This window comes from Amblyomma americanum, chromosome 3 (assembly GCF_052857255.1).
Source record: "Amblyomma americanum isolate KBUSLIRL-KWMA chromosome 3, ASM5285725v1, whole genome shotgun sequence".
NCBI classification, from domain to species: Eukaryota; Metazoa; Arthropoda; class Arachnida; order Ixodida; family Ixodidae; genus Amblyomma; species Amblyomma americanum.
Window position 1 is genome coordinate 120451400 of NC_135499.1, and position 17811 is coordinate 120469210.

Consider the following 17811-nt stretch of genomic DNA (forward strand, 5'->3'; position numbering starts at 1 on the left):
TCCCGAGTGACGGGACGGTAGTTGTAGACAGAAGTTGTCCGCGCGAACGGTGAATCTCAAGTTGTATGGTAAATAAAACAAAAATGCGAAAGTTCATTACGCAAGAACTCTTAAGGAACATATATGTAATTAAAAAACAAAGCAAAAACAAGGAAATAATATTTAAAAAAAGAAAACAAAGATCCCGACCGCGACGGCAGCGTTTAGATGGAGGGAAAACGCAAAGGCGCCCGTGTGCTGCGCGATGTCAGTGCACGTTAAAGGTCTCCCGGTGGTCGAATACATCCGGAGCCCGCCACTACGGCACCTCTTTCTTCCTTTCTTCTTTTTCTTCCTCCTTCCTCCCTTCCCTTAAAGCGTGGTTAGTGTGTCCTCCGAGAAATGTGAGGAAATTACTGCGCCATTCGCTGTCCTGAAAAACCCATTTTCAAAAAAAAAAAACGAAAAATACATAAGAAAAAGTAAAACAAAAAGCAAAAAAAGCCACAATGACACAAAAAATGAAAAATGGAGGGAGAAACAGAACAGGTAAAGGCTTTCGCCTTTCCGTTCATCGCAGGCAAGTGCAATCCTGTAATTCTTCTTTGTTGGCGCCACCGCTGAGCTTCAAAGTGGGCACCGGAAATTTTGCTTCTCTTTTAATAAAGATAGCCCTAGTCCATTGAACAGCCGCTTTACTGATCTAGATGAGGTCAACTTAAATTGCAGAATTTAACTGCTCGCATCGCTCTCGAATCAGAAGTCAGTCTTTCAATGCGCAGTATGGTCCCACCCTCTCGATTTTGAATAATTGGTCGTACACGTAATTAGCGGGAGTGCATCGACCGCCTGTTGACGCTCATCGTCCCGGAAATGCCCCAGGATGCAGACAAGCTGCTATTTATGCTGTTAAATGGACTTGTTCTGGAGGTACATTGGCGGAAAAAAATAGCATGTCGTGGTGCCGCGGTCGTCCGTATTGCCCTTCAGTTAAAAATATGGTTTCATATCCGGCCGCAGAAACTAGTTTTCCCTAGAACCCACAATAAGGTTTATTAGATGTTTATTGAGATTTGTCAGTGCGGCAACGTGACAATTTTCTATATGCAGCAGTCTAGAGGGAAATGCTTGCTCAAACGCTCGCAGTGCGTCTGTGGGAAGGTGCAATACAGCATGTCATGGTCATGGAACTTTCCCGGTGGCCCTGCGGCGCGTCTGTGTGTGCGACCGTACGCAGTGCTGGAAGATGCGCAGCAGTCTTATTAATTAGACTCATCAAGACGGTGCCGATGCTCGCACGCACATCGCCTCCCGTCCGCGTGCGCCGCTACGCTGGAATGCTGGCTATTGCTGGCCACACGTTTTTCTTGCTTTCTAGGCACTCAACCCAGCAAACGCGATGCCAGAGCATTGCCGATGCAAGGAGGAGCACGGACTCATTACTCAGCAAAAGTGATTTCGCTAGTAATTAATTACGTTTGCATGAAATTACTGCTTTAAAAGAATTCAGTAGATTTCCAGATTACCAGCTCAGAAAAGTAACGGATCACATTACAAATTACTGATAAAAGCAATTTAAATACTGCAATTTCATTACAGTAATTTAATTACTGCCATGTGTGGTGCAAATATGACTCTGATTCAGTGACAGCGCCTGCTTGTAGTCAAGAGACTCGGCAGTATTAATAAAAAATCAATAACTAAGCAAGTAAATATATATGAAAGCTTGCTGCAACACCACCGCCATCACTAGCTCGACCGGCAAGCGAACCATGAAGGCCGATTCACAGTACGGACCGTCGGTCTGCGGCTCGCGCATCACGAGTTCACACGTCACCACAAACTGGTCTGCGATCCGATGCTGGCAAGCGGACACGGCGGACCAAAAGAGCAGACGATGATGATGATAATGATGATGATACTGGCTATCCGTTTGTATCGGGAGATAAACAGTACTAAAAACCGGATCAAGCCAAGAAGGTAAAAAAATCAAAATTAAAGAATAAAAAGCCACCTAACATACGCTCATGGCACGTTTTGGCCCCCTGAGCCTTCAAGGAGCGTGACCGTGACTGGGGCGAACCAAAGTTGCTAGACTACTTTAAAGCATTGGCAACGCTGGAAAGCAGGAAAGAGGAGGATACGAGCTTTTGTCCGCGCGCTGTGGGCTACCTCAGTCCTACCGATCTGTCCAACTTCCGCCCTCCGTGCCATTAGCCCGAACAATGAACGAACTATAGTGGCATACAACTCAAGAATAAAGCGGCAAATGGCCCCATCAGAGGAGACCCTCCATGGAGCCAGTGGTGTCTATTAATAATTTTTCCCGTTGACCGATTCTCTCCCTCTTCCCGCTGATCGGTCCCGTTGGACCTGCTAGCGTGAAATCGAAGGGGGTGGCAGATGAATTGGGTATTACCGCGGCGTCTTGTTAATTCGTCACAGAACCATTTACGGCAGCCGAAACGTTGGGAAGAGTGGGCTGGTTGACAGACTAGCACGCATAGCTTCGCGGGCCGCCACTATATCCCGCTTTGAAATAGCGACTTGACATTTCTCGCTTGACCGGTCCGCGGGCAGACAGCGCGCCTCGCATGGTAGTGACGTGTGATGCGCGGGCTGCGGACTGACGGTCTTTACTGAATCACGGAGTGAATCGGCCGTTAGCAGATTAGACCCGAGCAACCTCCTCACTGAGACGCGAAAATGAAGCGGCCACAGGTCAGCCTCAAAGGCTTAAAAAAGCACCTTGTTTGTTGTTAGAGGGTTTTGGGTTTAGATTGGATGTGCTTATGTCAGAAACCTGCTATAGCGATGACATTGTATACGAAATATTTTTCTTCAAACGCAAAAGTGGACGTAAGGGTCGTGGAGTGTTTTTCTTCGTCACTTCCCGCTTTAAAGGGACGTGTTCCAGGAATTTACTATTTATTCAATTTACCGTGAGGTTTTAACAGTCAGTAGTCGCAACGTTGTGTTTTCCGACTTCTGTCGACGGCCATATGGTGTTGCGAGTGCTTTCCTTACATTCGTGAAAGTTTTGTATAATTTGTTACTGCTAAGAAATGTGCTGCCATCTAGAGGGAGGAGAGCCGGGCGGAGAGGTGACAGCTATTTTAACATTTATATAGTAGTTGACAGTAGGCGGTGACATGACGCACAAGTTTCACTGTCCTCTCATGGATGTGAAAACGTAACTAATGAGCCAGCTCGGGTTTCTATGGAATCAAAAACTCTTCTTGATATTTACATTACCAATGCCGACTTGTCCCTTATAAAACTAGGTGTTCTATGCTGTGAATCAAATGATCATATGGGCATATACATGTGTTTACAGAAACATGGTTCAGCGTGGCCGCCCACGCGACACTGGTGCACCTATCCGGACATAACGCCACCTAACCTGCAACGTTTCTCGCAGACTCGAATCCCGAAGAAGGAGTTGGTCTGTAGGTGCCGGAAAGCACAGCACATTCGTAGCACCAGGATGCGACCCGCCTTCCAAGAAAACCATCCTTCTATGGAAGTCTGGACAGGGCTCTAGCTCCTTGTCAGAGCCATAGGGCACATTACATGGCTCTACGCTGAGACCGGTTGCATGTTTTGTAGAGTACCTAATAGCACAACCCTCAACCACTCTTAGAGACAGTGCTGCCACAGCATCCAACGCTGCCGTAGACGCTGCGTCACTGAACACCAGTATTGGTTGGTCTACTTCTCGCTGCCCAAAGCTGCAGTGCAAGCCAACAAAGTACGAGCACAGCTTCTTCTCTGTTGAGTTGACTCGCACCATGCTAAGTATAGCCCAGAGGATTCTGTCATTGTTTCCTTATTTTAGTTCTTAGAAACAGCCTCTTTGTTGGCTCTGGGCCTCAGTTCCAAGATGTTTGGAGCAGACAACATCACATGTTAGCGTTCACAATTTATGTTTTAAAAGACATCACACGTCTATAATGAAGAGAACTTATACCGGATAATAATTCCGCTTCCCTTATGACCAATCCCACGAACACGACGCCTCGGCACATATGTACTGCACCTGTAGAGTGCAGGCGAGCCGCATATGCACTGAGTAATGAACTGATGCTGCTGCAATATGAATATTTGTTTCCAGCCGATACACAAGGATGTGATTGGGTTGGCGTGCACGGCGTTTTTCGGCTGTGAGTTATGAACCGTTATTCCGCGCTAATACTTTCAAGTCCATGACAGGTGCAACAATTCTGAAATTACCTGCGGCGTTGTTGCCAGGCTGACTAAAAAGGATCAAGCGGAGGTGCCGCTCTAGATTTGAATTTAAAAGTTTAATTGAACAAAACAGAATTCATTCTCATTCGAAATGCACTAGTAGTTTGTTCTCTTATAAAGGTGGGAATAAAGAGAAAATTACATTGTTGACAGCCGAGAACGCGATTTATCTTCTGGGGCTTGTTTTTGTCCTGAATGTGGGAAGAAAAACTGATAGTGGCGCTGCTTGGCATACGCTACTAGTGTATTCAAAATACAGAAACACAGGAGAGAAACGTACCAGTCTAACAACGTGGCCATCGTATCTTACAATACAAAATTTCAATGGCTTACAGGCTCAAGAGGCTATAAAGCAATGTTGAGAAATTCAAGCAAATCTCGCTGCGTTTTTTATCGTAAATGCTCATGTATGGTCGAAACTGACAATAATGAACAAAATAATGTTCAACGCTGAATACAGTTGATGATTGCAGAAACTTGCGCAGCTTTCTAGTACGCAAGTAACCAACATCTGGGATGAGAGCATGAGTTCATAGGTCGAAAGTGTTGAAAGGTGGATGGCTCTCAATACCAGAAATCACATCTCCGAGGAGGATTCATGGGCTTCCCAGATGCACAGTTGAATGCAGTTGCAAACTCCTCCATATTCATCAAAGGAACGTTCACCCTGCAGACGGCAGATATAAGAGAAACGATTTAGCGCCAGAAAGACCTTGTGGTTCTTGTCAGCGAGTTCTTGGCGAACTGTTAAATTACCTGTCTCCTTAGACAGGAAAGAGCAACATGTGAAGCCAAGATAGTTCGCACTTGCACGCCTTCGTGATTTTTGTTTTGCTGCTGTTATGCATTATTAAGTGCATCCGCAAAGCTAACAGGAATGCATATTCTATTCGTGAATATCGGATCTGTGACGTTCTTTGTACTAGAAGGCTTTAAAGAGTGAAGTTTTTGGTGGTTTTGTATTCACGAAAGTGGCATTACCACTATAGCAGTCAATCTTCTCAGGGACTATTTAGGACTAAACCGAAAACAGGAATATTTTTTCGCCTCCTGGATGGTTCCCAATGGTTTAAGAGGTTGCCAGCTTCATGAGCCCTTGACGGCGTACATGCAAAGGTGGACTGTGAAATGTTGCTTGATTTATGCAAACGCAAGCCGTTGAACACCGGAGGAACAATTGTTAGTGTACAACTAGGCCACTCGAGCACGGCTTACATGTAACGCATATTTATCGCCTTTCAAAACTGGTAGCAGCATGATGCCAGTAACGAATTCCATACCTTGTAGCCTTCTATAATTTCCTGGAGAGTATTAGCGCAAAGCTTAAAAAGATACACGAGCGTAACTAACTAACTAACTAACTAACTAACTAACTAACTAACTAACTAACTAACTAACTAACTAACTAACTAACTAACTAACTAACTAACTAACTAACTAACTAACTAACTAACTGACAGACTGACTGACTGACTGACTGACTGACTAACTAACTAATTAACTAACTAACTAACTAAGTAACAAACTAACTAACTAACTAACTAACTAACCAACTAACTAATAATTAAACAATTAAATGTCACGTCAGGTGCCGCAGTCTAGTGTTGATAATTTGATAGAATTTCAAGCTTAACGTCCCGAAACAGTACAGGGGCTATGGCAGACGCCGTAGTAAAAACCACCGGGTTAATTTCGATGAGAAGAACACACGGGCGCTGTCGCCTGTTTTCTGTAGTCAAATGCGCCGATATAGGGCCCGGATTATATCGAGCCAGCTTGGGCTCAGGAGCCAAAGCTATAGCTACTAAGCCATCTCGGAAGTTCAGCACTGAAAACAGCGTTGGTATCCCAGACGATGACAGGCGTACGTTTGTTAATCATTTTTGCTACGATCTTGGATTTCATGACGTATAATAGTATCATCATTTGAGTAGCATATGTAGTTATTAAAAGAAGTGAGAAGTTCATTTTTTTCAGACAGAAAAAGTAGAAAATTATAGTTAACAGAATTACCTGTCTTGGGCGAACATTTTCGCATCGGCGCTGTCTTGGGATGAATCTCTGCAATAGCTCTGAAAAACATAAATGGAACAGAATCCTCTGATCTTGTGAATTCAAGGAAATGTCCATGATTCTCTCTCCCCGACAGTGGTTTTTTGCCTCCCAGTTTCAAAATAAAGAGAAATAAATAAATAAATATAAACAAAACAAATGAATAAATAAATAAATAAATCTGAATCCTTTTGCCAATGCACAGAATATGGAATTGTCATTTTTTTACAGTAAGACATAAAAAGAATCGAATGTAGTCAATTGCACTTGGCCACCTCAGAAAAACCACTGAAGGGTACGAAAAACCATCTCCCCAATGGCTAGCTCGGCAGCAACAGATATCAAGGGAACACATCGTGCAGCGAGCAATTACAGTCAAGGTGCAACAGTGCGCACTAAAAAGGAGTCGCAGACATTGATGTTATTTGATGGCTTTTTTGCAAGCATCTAAGAATTGCATAGACATTCATATTTGCCACAACAACTTTGCCATAACAGTTATCCTTAGCCTTACACAAAGCTAATAAAACGAATAAATATTAACTTAATTTAACAGTGAAATAATGCAGTATCCTCTATTGCAAAGCAAACACAAAAGCTAGCGTAGACCTCCTAACCACAAAACTCAATGAAACCACATATCAAGGTTAGACTAACGCGATGACCAATTAATTTATTCGAAATCGCCTTTACCATGATTGAAAAATTGATTCATATTTAACCTGCGAGTGAGTGCTAACAGAACACATCCCCCTAAGTAGATTTGAAAAATAATTGAGCCCAGGAAAAGCTTATTTTTTCTTCATTATTAATTTGGTTGACAAGCGCATTTGTCTAGAGAAGAGGCTATATTCGGTGCACCGTAAGCTGGTAGATTCGTTGGGTATAGCAATGAACGGAGACATAAAAAAAGTATTAATGTGGGAGCACACGTTCTAGAAGAAGCACGCTTATAAATTTGCGCTAAATTACTATTATACGCAAGCAACTTAGTTTCACATAACTGTGTACGATGGTTCTCCCCTGGTGATCCTTCTGTGCGTCCACTTTAAACCCTCTTCGGCAGGCAGCGTATCGCTGCTGCCACTTAACATTTAGTAGCATTCAATACGCTATGTCTACGAGGCGGCTAATGAACGTTAAAAATGAAGCATCAAAATGATTCCCACATTCTTCCCATGCTTTTTTATGAGTAGCAACCTTGCATTCTCTGGAATATCAAGCCGTACGGAGGCAAATTTTAAATTCACAATGCAGGCTAATACGAAGGTATCGAGGAACTTGAGCTTAAGAGCAAAGAGATCGAGCCTGAGAACCGCGCAGTATCAAATGTGTTAAAAAAATTACTCTTGTACGTGTAATAATTACTCTCGTTACTCTTGTACGTGTAACGCGCAAGTTACTGCTTCAGAGTATCATAATGTTTCTGAACTTCAAACGATAGCCGCCAGGAGCGCAGGTTTCCCATCACCGGCGTTCAGCTGGCCAGCCTGATTGTTTTCTAACTCTGTTCTTAAAATACGTTTTTACGAGATCTTTCATGTATCGCGGCCAAACCTCGCCAGCGAGACACATATTATGCTAAAATGGAGCGGGAGAAAATGAGGGTATTTTCTAGCAAGGCAGCTCTTTACCACATTCCTCGCCCGAAGCCCAGAGTAACGAACAGCCGCCTGCAGCAGAGCGGCACAACGGTGGGAAACCCCGAGCGTTCAAGGCGTTCTTGTAAACGCAACTCATTTACTTGCCAGTGCGTAGTAGGTGAAGAAAAGCTGGTCTGCGGTCATGTTCAAAGCCACCAAGCGGTAGTCTTTCCCCAAATATCGCTTAGAGTAAAGTCTTTGCTGAAAGTCCTGAAACGAAACGTATAAAACAGCTGCCGTTAAAACGGCATCTTACAAGTTCGTGTTGATCTGTTCGGGCGTTAACAGAGCATGGTGGGCAGCCGCATGCAAATCAGAAACACTTAAGACTGACAACCCGATGGACATAAAATGTGGAATCTCGAAAACGGGCATAAAATTCTCCTCTGTTTGATCGCGCCTCACAAAACATTTAGCAAAAGCTTACATAGCTGCCCATGTTTAACGTTATCACATTGCGAAGACATTTTGTGAAGTCACAGTGAGTTAGTTTTCTCGCAGCTTCGAGCTGTGTGAAAAGTCGTACGCCTCGACACAGGTTACAAGCTCAATCTCTCTGCTACTGTGGCCGCATTTCGAATGATGAAATTACATAAAGGCACGTGTGCTAAGGGGCGTGAATTTTTTCAGGTATAGCTCGCTGATACGTTTGAGGAAAAAAAAATTTCTGCGTAAAAGGTGTATACAGAACACAAAAAAAAGCCGATTAGTTTTGCAGCGCAAAACGCCATTTGGCATCTCCCAAGGGGATGCCAGAAGTTTTCTATCAAGCTGCTCGATGGGTGGGAACTGCCATGTAGAAAACGTATTTTAAGACGAACGTTCGTAGGGTCATTGGGTTCATGTGCTTTTTTTTCGAACATGAGAATGACTCTGAAGCTTAGCGGGTTAATTCCCATATATGCAGATTTGGTCATTTCTACTTAACATTCATACATCCCTGGGAGTCCGCGTACCACTCCTGGCGCAGTGGTGCAGCAGTTAAGCGATGCACCATTGCCCTGCGATGGCAGGCGCTGCAATCGCTGGGGCTTGTACAACCCAAGTTGTACTCGCAGAGCAACCTTTCGCGACCAATATTTTATTTAACTGTCACCTGCCCCGGTGGACAGTTTGCTCACTATCCGGTTGGCAGGTTGTAAGGACGCCACAAGGTTACGTGACCTAGGTGGCCCACTTGCCTCCTGGGTTGATTCTCTGGGGATTTTTCGCGGATTTTTCACTCATGGTCAAAGACGCCGACACGACACCGGATTTTCTGTTACACGAGCTCCCAACGGCATCGCGTTAAAACGCAAGTTTACAAATTATGATTAAGAGTGACAAAATCAGCCACCACGAATATGTCGAAGGACGTGTTACGAAGCTTACTGCTTAGGGAAATCGACTCACTGCGTTCGCGAACGAATGCAAAATAAGTCTAGAGATATGAACACCATTTGACTAAAATTAATCGCTGCTAGCGGTAACATACCCAGAAAAAGAAGCTTCGAATTCGCAAAGTGCTCTGTACGTAGCTCCTCAAAATGGTGAACAATCCTGTGCAGTTAAAACTAATCCAGAGCCCCCACTATGGAGCTCTTCATAACATAAGCTATGTGCCGCTTCGCAACATTTATGCCCTCATCCTGCGCATGATATTTTTGACGACAGGGTTCAAGTAAAGTTCGTAAAAAGTTGAAAGAACCTCTACAAAGACCTTTTCTATTGTAAATGTCATTGTATCGTTTTTATGACGCCATGAACTATTGAATATACATATAACGCAATTATTTTGAGCCATTGGATTAGCTTGGGCCAGTACCAGTACAAATTCCAGAAAAGTGATTGAAAACCGCTAGAAAGAGCACGAAGTACAGCAAGGAATGCTACCATGCAAAGTCAACTTCAATTATTGTTTATCGTTTAAAAAACTACAGCCACGAAGTAAGCTTTGCCTGTTACTGCTCAGTGCGGTGAAAAAAAAAGAATAGTAGCTCTTGTTAAATCTAAACTTTGACACCTAACCAAAGATGAAAAATATTAAAACAGGTTGTGGTTTTACTGCTGCAACTGCTCTGTTGCAGTGTTTGTCTCTGGTAGGTTTTTTCCACCTTCCTGTTTACATGGTGCGTCAAAGTTCCCAGGTCAGGCGGCCTGCCTTTCAGCAGTGTATTCTACGACGTGAAATTCCTGTGAAGCTACCAGAGTTCTGAGAGGGGATAACGATCCTTCTTTTACAATCTGCACAGATTTTAAGGTTCGGGGGTGTCAAATGCTTTACTACACGCGTCTCATAAGGCGGCCCTGTAGCCTGTATACTTTTGATACAAACTGCACTTTTTCTCCTGCGATGAGCAGATAATGTAAGCTTCACCTTTTCAGTGATTCGATAAAGAGAGAAAAGACGAAAAAAGGGAAAACAAAATGGGGGTTTAAGTCATGAAGGGCATATATATATATATATATATATATATATATATATATATATATATATATATATATATATATATATATATATATATATATATATATATATATTTAAGTCATACAGGACACACACACACACACAACACACAACACACACACACACAAACACACACACACACACACACACACACACACACACACACACACACACACACACACACACACACACACACACACATATATATATATATATATATATATATATTACTAACCGGGAGACGCAAGCGCAAGGCTGGCTTAAATTAGTGAGCGTTCACTTTTGTCAATTCCAGGGTTGGTAGAGCCATATATTATTTTTTGACACGCTTTAATGGTGTCGCATAGCTGCTAGCACGCAGGTATCTCTTCGAACGAGACAAAAATACAACACATAAGGAGAAGCGTTGAATACATCTTACGTGGGGCGCAGTTTTCCTTAGGTTAAGGTGCATGCCTGTACTGCCTGTCGGTCGCAAAAGTTTGAGGAATTTGCAATGCGTGGCCTAGTGAATCAAAACTCAGTTGCTGCGCCATCTTCCGTTACAGAGCGCGGTGTAGCGTCTCACGGTACGCCTGCTGCTGCAGTACAGTGGATGAGCCTCTACACCGAGCTCTGTGAGGGCAGGTGGCGCAGCACTGCAGTTTTCCTTCGCTGCGCCATGCATCGCAGATTCCGCAAACTTTCGCGGCCGACCGTACATATATTTAATTGAAATCAGAGCCCCATCGATAGTGGGTGCTAGGCAAAGGCAGATTCTTGAAAGCAGGTGTTGTGATTGAGGAGCTTCCCTCGGCGTCTTTGAATTCGTGAAGGGGGAGACAGACGTACTACACAGGGGGCTTACCTCGAAAGCAATACGGAGTGCTGCGTTCTCTCCGATCCTCGTGAATGCGTATGGCGAAGGCTGAAATGAGAGCGGTGACGCTTCGTTATTCACCGGGGGCGCCACAAATCAACTATTAGATTTGCGAGTAGCATTGCGTGATTAGCGCAACCATTGCTGAGCCTAGTTCTGCCCACAGCTTGTTATGTCGATATGTGCAGAAACCCGCCGCGGTGCTGTACCGTTCGCCAGGTTACGACAGTATCAATGTCTGTGGGCTGTACAATGTTGGTGCACGTTAAAGAACCCAAGAAGGTGCAAATTATTCTTCAGGCCTCCATTACGGCGCCTCATATAGCTCATGCGTACCTCTGGGACACTGAACCGAAACACAATATACCATATTCTATGCAATACCATACCATACCATACCATACCACAAAACAAAAGGGAAAGCTATGAAGAATGTACCATAGAAGAAATGACACAGCAGTGAGAAGCGCAGTTCATCATCATCATCAGCCTCGCTGCGCCCACTGCAGTACAAATGCCTCTCCCATATCTCTCCAGCTGCCATGTCCTGTGGCAGCTGCGACCACCCTATTCCCGCAAACTTGCTAATCTCATCCGCCCACCCTAACTTTCTGCCATCCCCTGCTAGGCTTCCCTTCCCTTGGAATTCACTCTGTTGCCATTAAGGATCGTCGGTAGTTTTGCCTTCTCATTAAATACACTACCCAATCCCAATTATTACTTTTGATTTCGACTAGGATGTCCCGGGTTTGATTAACCCGGGTGTGATTCTTGACCTACTCTGTTCTCTTCCTGTGGTTTGAAGTTACACCTACCATTTTCCTATGCACAGCTCCCTGCGCTGTCCTTAAGTTGAACCTTTTTGTTAGCCTCCACATTTCTGTCCCATAAGGTACAGCTGTTATATGCTTTTCTCTTGAGGGATATTTGTAACCTGGAATTCTTAATCAGAGAGAACCCGCCATATGCGCTTAACCCGATTCTTATTCCACTTATTATTAATGCGAAAGCGTTGCTTGGCAATGTTCGCGGTTTCGTGTCAGATGAAAGTGCACGCAAAACATGTCCGCAGCTCTTGCGTCGTTCGAGTACAAGTTACGGGTAAAAAAATAATTGCATAAGATAGAGGACAACATAACGCCGCGGCGTGCCAGATTTGGCCAATGTGGAGTAATTAGTTAATTAATTAAAGGCAAAAAGTCAATTAGCCATCGAAATGGCAATGGACGTCAATATAGTGGGCACGTCAAAACAGCCTCGGACGTCAAAATAGAATAAAAAAAGAGGTTAGAAAGCACAAACCAGGTTAAAAAAATTTAACCTAAAAGTAAAAAAGTGATAAGTAATGCAATGCTTCGTGTCATCCGGCAACGAGAGGCGACGAGTGGGGAAGAGGCGTCAATGCTTTCGCATTCCCCCAATGCGGGTCACCGCAGTGATCTGTAACGTCTTTTTTCGCTCTCGTGATCTGGATCAGCGGTCACTACCTGCCCTAAGTAGACGTATTCCCCTACCACGTTTAGCATATTGATACCTATAGCAAACTGCTGATCCCTACCGATATACTGTTGAGCATTACTTCGGCTTTTTGCATATTTATTTTTAGACTGCTCTTCCAGTATTAACTCATTCATCACGTTTCGCAGGTCATCTCCTGAGTGACTTAGCAAGGCAATGTCATCAGCGAATCGCAGATTGCTAAGGTATTCACCATTACGTCCTATCCCCAACTGTTCCCATTCCAAGCCGCTGAATACCTACGGTAAATAGGCGGTGAATGGCATTGGCGAGATCGCCTCTCCATGCCTGAGACCCTTTCTTATTGAATTTTCATTGCTCACTTTATGAAGGACAGTGGTAGCTCCGCAGTTGCTATAGTTATTTTCGAATATTTTTATACAAGGTGTTTCATATAAGACTACAAACTCTTAAAAATAAGGTTTTGATTTAGAAAAGTTCTTTTTAAATAATAATTCCTTTATTTTCCATCACAGGGTTCTGAGAGGCAGAGAGAGAAAAAGCTAAGATTCTATCTTAAGAAGTGCTCACCTTCCCGAAGCAAAATTACATGATACATAAGAAAGGCAAACAGCATAAGCATATCCGAAAACATTCAGTAGCAAGATATTGAAAGAAAATAACAGTGCAGAACAAAGAGCAATTTTTACGCAAATACATATCTTCGTAACAAAAAAAAACGAAATACACGGTATGATAACACACATTTTACACAGTTTGCTACACCCACTCATGTATAGTAACTGACACAGAAGGAGTCAAATCTTTCTATCGTATGCGCTCAAGAATTAAATCGTGGCTTTTGGCAAAGGTTAGATTGAGGACGTGTGAAAGAGTGCGTCTAAGCATTTATTGTCCATAACCTGTTCTGAATGAGTGCATGTTCCAGCGGTGTCAGCGGTGGAGTACATTAGAGTGCAAGTGCGAACTAGGGCCGATAAACTAATATTCAATAGTTAACTTTTTAACAATTACTGCTAGGCTGCTTAATATGTAAGAGGTGTGTAGCTCACCGTAAGTAATATTCATATCACAGTTTAGAATTTCTGAAACTCGGCTACCCTCGACGCTATGGCCTAACAAATTTTGGCTATTTAGACGAGTGACTTCCACTAGAGAGGTTGCTTTGCCTGCAAGCATCTCGAAAGCTCATGCATTTTAGCGCGATGTGGCCAATGATGTACTACACTGCTGAAAATTCTATGCCGAAAAAAGCGCGCTTGTTAGTCAAAAAGCCTATTTTTAAACATTGTGCAAAGTTTAGCTGAAACACCCTATGTAATACCCCCTACACACTGATTCCGCAATACCTGCATGGCTGCTGAAGTTTCGACTGAGTCAGATTCTTTCTCGTTAAAAAGACGTCATACAATAAGGACGCACGTGCCCTTTGAAGCTCAAGATGATTTGTATTGTTTTTCCAGAAGAGTTGAAGGGAGAGGTGTAAGTCGGCTCACGGCTACTTACATAGTATATAGGGTGATACTGCTGCGCAAAACAGTCAGCTTTTGTCTTCAGGGCATTAGTAGCGACATTTGTCCAGTAAATACTGTATGGATTGTAAAAATTTTCTGCAAACCAAAAAAGTCAGAGCCGTTAACAAGAACTCTCAAAGACAGCAGGTGCGAAACAAGCCTTCGATCATGTTTTCAGCCTTTTCTTGTGTCAATATTGCCACGTCTTGAGCGCCGTGCTTCGTAAAGTCGCTCATGTTACTTCATGCCATCAGTCAGTAAAGTAGGATGCATGCCAACAATCCTGCAACTTACCGGGAGCTCTAACGGAATTTCAGCTCCAAGTCTGCTTTCACGGCATAGCTCAGGAGCGATATTCGCACGCGTCAGTGTGTCGTGCGTTTCGGTGGTTAGCATGGTAAAAACTCTCTGAGCAACGAAAATCGCAATTTACGCAAAAGTTCACTTCCCTCTGAAAAGAAGTTATTCACTCAGCTGTGCTCGCCTGCAGTGAATACTCGTAACAGTTTACTTGAATTGCTTAGTTTCGTATGTATTTTTGGTGCAGGCTCAGGATGCAAAGAGCGGTTACTTCCAGTTATTTGCACTAAATATTGCACCGCTAAAGCACTCGACTTTTACGCGACTGCGTATGCAGCTTGTTTGGTCCAAAACCTGTCGCCGTCGCCAAGGATTTAGAGGAAGGCGTCAGAAATGAGACGGAAATAATCCTACAAGTTATAAAGGAAAAAAAATTCGCCGACGTTGAGGTTCAAACCCAGAGCCTCTGCGTGCCTGGATGGTAAGCAGCGCATATGCCACAAAAGATCGATGGTTAAAGCGTGTTGGTGGGGCACCAAGTGAACGCGTTGTGGTGCTTATGACAATAAGGTGTTTTGGGGTTGTGTACAGATGTTAGAGATTAAAAAAATGAAAACCAAATGTAGATGGTTATTAGGCATGAGAAATGAAGGCCAATGTCTACCACGTGTACTCTTAAGGCGAAGGTTAAGGCTCCTCTAAATGTTTATAGACTGCTATAGCGCTCTGGTTGTCGCAATTAAGACATGTGGCTGAGCTGCCAGTCAGTTTTTTTTGTCCAAGCCATCGGCGATTTCAAGACATGCTACTTGTAGACGACTCACCGGGGAATACTGCCCGGAAAAGACACCCGGCCAGGCGGTGCCCAATTCCAGGGATATGGAACATTCTGCGGAAAGCAAATACCTCACCATTTAGCGCTTCGCAACGAATTTGAAAAGTGACATCAGGTGCCATTGGATGTGATTGGCGATGCGGTTACTCCATCATAGCCTAGATGCACACTGACCGAAGGCCTAAAGCATGATGAACGGGTGTACGTGCGCGCAATTTTTATTGGGTGACTGAGTGCAAAAGTGATAAGCTCAAGCTTCTTGACTGTTGACACTTTTTCTCGCAGGGGTTGCTTTATGGCCCACTCAATCTTTAGTGTATATGTCGTGAAAGCCACGAACTTTGAATTATGCAGAGACTGCGCAGGAGAGTAAGTAGAAACCGGGGCTAACCGCTGGCACTACCAGATAGCCTCGCGCAATCTCAAGACCCACAGTTCGATAATGCGGCGCTACGCAATCTATAGTGCCCACCTGTCTGCACTGACAACTTGGTGGGATGGAATTAGCAGGGGATATGTTCGATAAAAACCAAACAAAGGAATACTGAGGCATCGTTCTTGGAAACAGGATAGAACATAGTTCTTGTTTACTACGTATTGTTTTTGCATTGCCTGATCTGCACGTGCGTTATATCCTATTTTATGTGCATTCGGATTTTTTAGAAGCGTAGCTAAGAGATAGGGTGTCTGTTGTAACCTTTTTTCTGCACAGTCCCTTTCAAACAGCTACGTGTCGTGCGAGGGGACTCACATGTGCGATGCGTTCACTGCGAATAAAAATAATCCGGAAGTTCAACATGCACGACACCTCCATGTGACACAAAAGAAGTGCATCCTCAAAAACAACATTAGGTCTTGGGTGTCAAAGTGGATTAACACTCTCATAAAAATGAGTTGGATTATGAAGTATGAGACAATCATTATCTCGCGCTGCGTGTCGCAAAGCATGTTCTTGTTATGGTTATTATTAGTACGAATGCTAGTAAAATAAAGCAATAACAGCGTAAATTTTAAGCATCTTTGTCCAAGTGCTCTAGGTGATTACACATGCGAGCATGAACTAGTACAAAGCCGGCCGTAGCAGTTTTGTCGTTCAAGAGTAGCCGTTAGAACGGTACTGTTTTCTCTCAATTGAAATGAAATATGCATAAGAAAAACATTTGTTTTCAAGACGACACTTACATTGCCGGCTTTTTGTGTTTGCCTTGCAGCAATTTTCGTAAGAATTACGCATAGAAAGAGTGGAGAAATAGGAGCCAGTTTGTTTTAGTGGCAACGTGAAAACGCACCCTCTTCCTTAATATTAAATGAGCCTTTCTTCTGATGTTACACAACTTTCAAGGACTGCCATTCGTCTTCGCTTGTTTCAGATATTTCATGGTGAACAGGTGACGGAACGTGTGCTGACATGGCGCTTCAGCAGCAGCAATAATTTTAATTAAGGGAGTTTACCTTTCGCGGGCTGAGGTCGGCACAGAATGGTTGAACATCCCCATAGGAATCACTAAATATATGTTTTTAGCAAGAAAAAGAGCAATCAGGCGAGAACATTACAAAATAAACACGCTATAAACAAAGAGAGCAAAGAAAAGGGAAAACAATCATAAGTGTGTTTGCAAAAAATGAATGAATCCTTATTCTTTTTTCTTGCGTAATGGAAATCTCGCAGGGCGCCCAAATATCCCAAATACGTAAAATAATGCGGCACAAATTATCCAGACCAAAATACTGCAGAACACACGCCAATAAATGATCATGAAAAGCACACATATATTCGGAAGAAATTTGGACCACACTTAGCCTACCATTAAGAGTAGGACGCGTGCTGCTGCAACAGTACCTGATGAAATCATTTCAAAATTAGCTATTTATTTCGCATATACGAGGCATATTCGAAAAGTAAGTGCCGTTCGGTGATAAAAAAAAGAATATTACTTAGTAAGGATTTTAATGATGGTTTTAGTTTGCTACGAATCTATTTTCCTTATCTATACATAATCGCCGTACACTTCTAAGCACTTTGGGTAACGCTGCACCAGCTCTTTTATCCCTCTGCATTTAAGTTCGCATTTAATGAACACAAACGAAGCCGTTCTCACTCGAAAAAAAAAACAACGGCAGCCGTCATTTTCCGACTCGAGTAACGAGGTTGCTCGAATCTTTTGGTTAGGTTAAATGATATCCACGTCTCGTCACTCATAACAATAACCTGGTCATCTCTCTTGATTAGTTTGGGCAGCTGGTGACCCTAATTCGACAAAATAATCCAATCACAGTAGGCACCCCGCAACTGGCGGAAACTACGATTTTCGCGGATATTGCGGTCTGCATTCCCCGACAGGAAACGTACTGTTGGGCCTTGGCCTTCAAATTAAGCAGCGTAATAAATCAATAATCAATACCAAAGCGTTAAAATGAATTTAAAATGATCAGTTGAGTGAAAACACTCGTCTGAA

General features: G+C 43.3%; 1 protein-coding gene across 1 annotated transcript in view; it reads right to left on the reverse strand.

Annotated features, from left to right (window-relative positions):
• Positions 1-4619: 4619 nt before the first annotated feature.
• LOC144124059 (uncharacterized) overlaps positions 4620-17811 on the reverse strand; it is a 91434-nt gene continuing 78242 nt past the window's right edge. Inside the window, exons 25-31 of the mRNA XM_077656730.1 lie at positions 16808-16859; positions 15345-15409; positions 14213-14316; positions 11216-11275; positions 8028-8132; positions 6241-6299; positions 4620-4894 (exon numbers count right to left, since the gene is read on the reverse strand). Of these exons, the coding sequence (XP_077512856.1) occupies positions 4792-4894; positions 6241-6299; positions 8028-8132; positions 11216-11275; positions 14213-14316; positions 15345-15409; positions 16808-16859 (548 nt within the window). The 3' untranslated portion in view covers positions 4620-4791. The remainder of the gene's footprint in view (positions 4895-6240; positions 6300-8027; positions 8133-11215; positions 11276-14212; positions 14317-15344; positions 15410-16807; positions 16860-17811) is intronic.